Source organism: Anoplophora glabripennis, unplaced genomic scaffold (assembly GCF_000390285.2).
Source record: "Anoplophora glabripennis isolate ALB-LARVAE unplaced genomic scaffold, Agla_2.0 scaffold324, whole genome shotgun sequence".
In the NCBI taxonomy this organism is placed as follows: Eukaryota; Metazoa; Arthropoda; class Insecta; order Coleoptera; family Cerambycidae; genus Anoplophora; species Anoplophora glabripennis.
The window spans coordinates 586,268-593,747 of NW_019417495.1; the positions used below are offsets into that span (position 1 = coordinate 586,268).

Here is a 7,480-nt window from a genome sequence, read left to right on the forward strand (position 1 = left end):
AGGCCTACACGAGATGAGGCAGGATAAAGAGGGATAATCCCCCTCGATCCCAAATCATTGAGGCCAATTTCTAGCCATGGAATAATGGCGTGTTCATGTTGGAACAGCTAAAATGCGTAAAACGTCGGCTTTGACTCCATCCATATACTATTAAATCTATGGCTGTTGTGGCCAGTCTAACAGCGTTTTCCATTCCTTTGCAGTTTGCACTTGTGCGTCAAAAACCCAGCCCAACTAGTATATTCTCTGGCCTAGTCACAAAACATATAATAGAACTAATATTCCAGTCTGTTTTGTGGTTGTGGAGTGGATGTTTTGTGTTGTGTGTGACTTGACTTGTGGCTACCTTTTTGTGTGTTGTATATAGGTCAAAGAACTAAAATTAATTTGAGTAAGGTTTAATAACAAAATATAAATTATTTGTTATTAAGTGGAATAAATTTATTATGTCAGAAATAATTACTGTATCTTCCTCTGATGAAGAAGATGTCCAACCACCTCCTAGAAAGGTAATTAACCGAACTATGTTATTCTAATCTTGCTACAAACTTTTTCTTTCAGAAAATCAAACCCATGTTAGTTGAAGAAGTATCTGTTATTTCAAAATCTAATGGAAAGAATACTTCAGACATTGTTGTTCTTTCAGATGATGATACTGAGGGCAATATTAATAAAATGTCTGTTATTCAAGCACATTTGAAATTTCCTACAGATGTGAATCCTATCGCAATATCTGATCAAAATGGAATTTTGAAAATTGATCCTCAGTTTAAAGAATCTATAATGGTTGAGGATGAAGAGAATGGAGAAAAAGATGGCATAACAATTGATGAAAATAGTTCAGGGGATTCATCAGGAAAAGAAAATAAATCACAAAATGATATACCAAAGAATAATGAATTTAATGAACCTACAACCACTGCTGAAATTGCAACAGAAGACAAATTATTAGAAAATTTTTTGAAAGTGTGTGAAAAAAGCATTGTCAATTCTCAATATGAACATTTAAAAGATAAACAGTTTTCAATATTAAGAAAATATTATAAGAAATGTGGTGCAAAGTTAAATGAATCTTCAAACTTTTTAAAATTAATGGAGGAGAATATGATTAGAGCCGAAAAATCACCAGCTACAGCAGTTATCAGTTTTAATGAAATATTTCAGTACGTAAAAGAAGTTGTTGATACAGAAAGTATAGAAGTATCGGAAGAACATAGAATAAAATTAAAAAAACTCGAGAAGGCAATTAAGTTATTAGTGATGCGAATAAAACAATTAGAAAACTCTGAATTAGATTTTGATGATGAGGAGGACTCGACATATTTACAGTTAGATAGGTAGTTATTTGATGAGATGATTATCTTATATGATAATGTCTAATACATTTCACTTATAGCAGATGCTTTTTGTCATTATCCAATGCTCTAAAAATACATAAGGTGTTCTACTTAATCTTTCGGTTGATAACACTAGAGAAACCAAAGCAATAATAAAATGTAGATCTGTCATGTATCTACGTAAACATGTTCTACTTTAATCTATATCCCCCTAGTTTCAAATTGTATTGTATCAAAATGTATATGCCTTATCTCATTCATACTGTATATTTTAAAGAATATTGTACATTATCGGTGTATTTGAAACTGATTAGAACTCCTGAACCTTTTCAAAAATTCATAAGTAATTTTTACAATTTTGGTTAGTTATACACATAAAGCTGTATATTTTCAAGCTTTAGTTACTACTAAGTAATGTGTGTTGAATGATTTATATTTCAGATATATAAATAGATTAAATAAAGTCTATGCAAAGTATTGTGAACTTTTAAAGAAGAATCCATATAGTGGTCGTATTACATATGAAAAACTGGACTTTGTAGACTCGGAGTTTAATGAAATTAACAGAGCCATAAGTAAGAAATATAAGAATAATGAGAAATTTCCCAGCTATTACGAAATGGAAGAATACATAAGAAAAGTTGTAAATGATTATAATCTGAATTTGTCAGAAACTAAAATAAAGACGGAGAGTAAGTAAAAAATATTTTTATTAAGTATTTTTATGTATCATAACTAAATACTAGGACTGTGAATTAATTTTGAGGGATTTACAATAGATGGCGTAGCTTATGCTATATCGCATCGGACATTTCTGTAACTATATTCATTAGTGATGGGAATAATCGAATGAATTAAATAATCGAGAGGTTACCGTTCGAATTAATTTTATAATCGAATGATCATTCGAATGAATAATCGAAAGTTCACTTTGAAAATTTCCGGTCTATCCCAAATCATATGTGAAACATGTTGACGTTAGGTAAATGAATGACTGTCGCGGATTGGGGCATTTCTTCAAAATTTCTTCGTTGCCAGTTGAGTGATTCAGCAGCATGTGTTTAAAATGAGTAGTTGCCGCCTAAAGAGGTCCATTGTTTGGGATTTTTTTGAAAAAAAAAATATATAGAAAACATAATTTGGTATTATTTTCATTCATATGAATTTTTATCCCCGCTAAATAAAGCTCTAACCCCCCGCGATGCCACTCGTAAAATTCCTGCATACCTTTTTTCTTGTATGTCGGTGCGGTGATATTCGATTGTCTCATCTATCCTCTCGGCCGTCTTATCTCGAGATGTTGTAGCTCGTTAGAGCGTTGGAACAATCGAAACATCTGCGCACTCACTCGAGTAGTGCAGGTATTAGTAACGCTGTGGCCACTGTCATTCGTATCCGAATAATCGAATGATTCTATATGACCACTCGAGATATCTCGAGAGATTTTCATAATCGATATAATCGATAATTTTCATTTGAGTAGTCCCATCACTAATATTCATGTCAAAACACTGTCATTAGACTTTACTTTTACTATGCAAGGTGAATTTGCTGAATCGTTGAATGTTGATTGCACAACGGTTTCCAAACGTTTAAATGCACTCCGTATGATTCAAAAGCAAGAAAATTGGATAACATACGAATTGAAACCGAGGCAATTTTTCACATGTGAACAATTGTTTCAACAGCATAATAGAAAGGATTTTTTGGGGTTTGCCTGGTCTTGCATCAACATCGACGGCAAAGCTGAGTATTCATGGTTCGAAGCTCATGCTCTGTATTTGGTGGGACCAACTTGGTGTCGTGTACTATGAGCTGCTTCGACCGAATGAAACATCACTGGTTAACGCTACCGAACACAATTGATACGTTTCAGCCCTGCATTGAAGGAAAATCTAGCAAAGACACAATAAAGTTATTTTTCAACATGACAATGTTTGATCACATATTGCTCATACAGTCAAAAAATACTTAAGAAACTCAGTGGGGAATGCTTTACCCCACCCTCCATATTCACCAAATATTGCTCCATCGGTTTACTGCTTGTTCCAATCCATGGAACACCTGGCTAAGCAGCATTTGCAATCTCACGAAGATACCAAAAATTGGATTGATTATTGGATAGCATCAAAAGATTAGTTGTTCTTTCGACACGGAATCTATATCAGTGGCGGCTCGTAGTATCTTTAGCAGATTAGGCTTGAAATGAAAAACTTTAAACCGTCGCTTTGTAATCAAACGGGCATATTTCCTCACCACCCTTATGTAGCGCAATGGGCGCGCTACATTGAGTGTGTTGTTCTCTTAGTAGGTACCTAATGAGTTGCATATGAAACTAGATTTGTATGAAAATTTCTTAAATAATATTAATATTAATTATATGATGTAAAATAAAAAAACAAAACAAAACTTTTGCAATACTATCAAAATCTGCAAAATCCCTCGAAATTAATTCACAGCAGCTAGTATATAAAATAAAAAGTAATTATTATCAGTATTATTCGTTTCATGGATTTTACTAGTGAAGAAAAATATAATATGAATTAATTTTTTTTAGGTGTTCGCTGTTTTAAAAAATTAGGAGAGCTTCTACAAAATAGAAGAAAAAAAGAACTATATGATGCTCATTATTTATATATTAGGGATTCTGAAGACCCTGCCAATGTAGATAAGTCACTTGATTCTACTTTAAGGCACAATTTTAATGAGGGGCAAGTTAAAATAGAAAAAATTTGTGAGGAGTATGTATATTATGTTGATGATTTAACATATTTATATTTCATTATATAAATTTTAGATTTAGAATTAAGGAGGAACATGGTGAAGAGGCGGTGTTGAGTGAAGAAGATTCTGATAAAAGTGAAGAAGATAGTGAAAATGAAGAAAATAGTAATAACTAACAGTTCTCTTATTAATTTATATGCAGTTTGAAGAACTTAACAATTTATTAATTCACATTGAATAAAAACTTGTAATGGTAACATTTTTCTGTTAAGTCTTCTGTACATTATGGAAAACAAGTGTTTTATTGTAAAATATACTTTATTTTTCATATTTTTAGTAAGTAATCTATAATTGTGGATTTATTGTCTATAGTAAAAAAATTAAAAAAGATTTTACATTATAAATATACTAAATTATTTTTACACATAAACGCAAGCCTCATTTTTAGATGATTTTAGCTGCTCGATTTGTTGATTGCGGGTGAAAATTCTAAGATCGTTTTTAAATGGAATGGGACTTGTATAACAGTATGTTTATCATAATTTGTTACGACAGCTTTATAACTTTGGTTCTCTCTTTCTATTTCAATTCTAAAATCAACTCTATGATTAAACTTTTTTCTATTTGTTGTCCTCTCATGTCTTACAAAAATTAGTAACACTTGAAGGCTTTTAATCACATTGTATAATATTTCAAACATTTTTAATGAATGGTGATAGTAGGTTGGTGTATCAGACAAATTGTAGGAAGATATCCAAAAATGGGCTGCTATATTATCAATGACTACAAGGTTAACATTTTCATTACACTGTATAATTTTTTCTACATAGTAAAAAGTTACCTCCAGTTCTTCCAAACTGTAGCAGTTAAAGATTATTAAATTTTTTAATGCGTTCTGTATAACAACTTTTTTGGAATCGGTTACATTGTATTTATTAAGGAGGGTTTCGATTACTTTTATAATTTTTAATATGCTTATTTGAAATTCAGTAATGATTAAAACAGCAGCTGAATCCTTCCATTCTTTGTTGTACTTCTTTGGTAATATGCATTTTACTATGAAATCAATCAGCAAATCATTTTTATCAATTTTGGGATCTCCGGTAATTTCAATAACCTGATTAGGACACGGGCCTCCTTCTGGAAAAAGATCTGAATTGATGTCTTCTAAAAATGATTTTCGATTTACTCTTGAAAAAAGCTGTACCCCAGATTCAATTTTGCTACAGTGCATTTTGAAAACTATAAACAAATAATCATGCATAACTATCTTGCAGAAAAGCAAAAAAAAAATTGATAGCACCGATTTATTAAATATATCAAAAATTTGTTTTAGATAAAATAAACGAGTCCAAATACAAAAGAAAAAGATTTTCATTTTAATATTAATACATAAACATAACATGTAGAAACATTCAAATCTATACTAACAGTGATGTGATATGATATACAGGGTGTCTCATAATTAGCTGCCAACCCTGAACAGGCCGATTCTATGATCAAAACTATTTTTTTCGCTTAGAATTATTAAATTGGCAATCGGGTTGACAATATTTTGACATAAGAATACCTTGATAATTTTGTTTAAATTACTATGAAATTGACCAAAGTGGGATTAATTCAAGAGCGATTTTCTCAGAAACCGTTAAAGATAACAATTTGAAACAAGAGTACCATTTTAACGTAAAACAGTTCGGGAAAACTGAATTTGCTGTCCAATTTGTTAAAAAGTCAAAGATGAAAAAGTTACACACGCAAAGTACCAAGGGCCCCCCGTACCCACCCCAATGGACCTTGTGGAAAAAATGGATTAGTCCATCAAATTGCTCATCAAAATTTAGCTGTGTATACCAAATTTCATTCATTTATCACAACGCGATTGAGAGATATTGCAAAAAAATGATTTCCATTCCCCCCTCTTCAATGGGTCCCTGTGCCCTTAGGAAGCATTTCCGGACCCATGTTCATATGAACTTTTTTACTTAGTTTTGATCATAGAATCGGTCTGTTCAGGGTTGGCAGCTAATTATGAGACACCCTGTATTACTTACTCGTTTTAGCGGCAAAATTATAGTGACCAAAGATTCCGTTTTATATCATTTGCACTTAAAATATACAGAGAACCATAGCACGTAAAACTAAGCTTTAGTAAATAGAAAAAAATTTTCTACTTTTTCACAAACATAACCTAAATCAGTAAAATGCATAGACCTTATAAACAACTACGTTAAATGGCCATCTAGGATGGCCATGCAGTTGAGGTGGGCAAGATCCAAGGTCACTAAAGAATCACTTGTGTGAAATTCGTGAACGAAGTAGGTCGCCATTATTCAATGGCTAACCGTATCGAAGGCCTTTGCGACGTCCAGGAAGACAGCACCAGTGTACTGTCCTCTGTTGTAGGCCGCCGTGATGTGCTCGGTAAGGCGAAGGATTTGGAGTTCAAGCAAATAACCAATTTTATTTTACATATAATGAGTTGAGTAGATATATCGGGAAGGTACAGATAGTATACTAACCTAAAAATGTCCGCGATAATTTTTAAGATGCAAGCGCACCAAGCGGCGAAAGCGGTAAGCTTCGAGACAAGGTAATTTGACATTATCGTTCGCCATTATTCCATGGCTAGAAATTGGCCTCAATGATTTGGGATCGAGAGGGATCATCCCTCTTTATCCTGCCTCATCTCGTGTAGGCCTGGACAGCCTTCGTAGGTGGGCCCCATCCGTCGTCTACCCCTACCGCAAATGCGGCCGGTGTAGGCGCTTTGTGGGACCTCCTTTTGTCCTGGCTGGGCCCCGCCGGCTAGGGCCCTTACTTCGGGCGCTCTTCTATCCATGAACTGAACAATAATAGTTCGACAATTTATTCTTTTTGTCCATAACCCTAGATAATGTCCATAACTGCTGAAATTTTCCGGACACTATTTTTTTAATATAAAAGTGTTTAAAAGCAAACACTATACACAGTTTTAAATAAAATACAAAACGGAATGTCGCACATAAGAAATGTTTACCTTGTTTCACAAGTTTCACATGTCACCGCCAGAGGGCGAGCTCTTAGCTGCATTCGGGGATAGTCTCCATCTTATCTCTACAGCTACACTCGTTGTCAGTGTTGCCAGATGGGAGGACATTACACCTTTTAGGGAGTTTTTTCACATAAAAGGGGTAAAAGGGTTTTTTGTGTAGAACAGAGGACATTTTATCATCCCAATGATTTACATTATCCACACTCTCGCACGGCTTTACGTAAATGTTGGTGATCACTGATCAGTGATCAGTAAAACGTCCTTTAATTCGTTCTGGTGACCAGCTATTTATTATGAAATTAACTTTAATCATTGAGGCCAATTTCTAGCCATGGAACTGAAAGTGTAGTGCAAGGAGCAAATTCTACCTGCCTTTATTAAGGCTACC

At 33.4% G+C, this 7,480-nt stretch overlaps 2 protein-coding genes across 2 annotated transcripts; one reads left to right on the forward strand and one right to left on the reverse strand.

Moving 5' to 3' along the window:
* Positions 1–323: 323 nt before the first annotated feature.
* Positions 324–4,264, forward strand: LOC108911089. Its single transcript, XM_018715923.1, has 5 exons — positions 324–509; positions 562–1,337; positions 1,779–2,029; positions 3,895–4,078; positions 4,135–4,264. Exons 1-5 carry the CDS (start codon positions 447–449, stop codon positions 4,235–4,237), a joined length of 1,377 nt encoding a protein of 458 aa, XP_018571439.1. The 5' UTR covers positions 324–446; the 3' UTR covers positions 4,238–4,264.
* Positions 4,265–4,498: 234 nt separating this feature from the next.
* On the reverse strand, positions 4,499–6,271 carry LOC108911090 (DNA repair protein XRCC2 homolog). The gene is made up of 2 exons (XM_018715924.2): positions 6,113–6,271; positions 4,499–5,303 (listed from the first exon to the last, which is right to left on the reverse strand). Exon 2 carries the CDS (start codon positions 5,293–5,295, stop codon positions 4,516–4,518), a length of 780 nt encoding a protein of 259 aa, XP_018571440.1. The 5' UTR covers positions 5,296–5,303; positions 6,113–6,271; the 3' UTR covers positions 4,499–4,515.
* Positions 6,272–7,480: the final 1,209 nt, after the last annotated feature.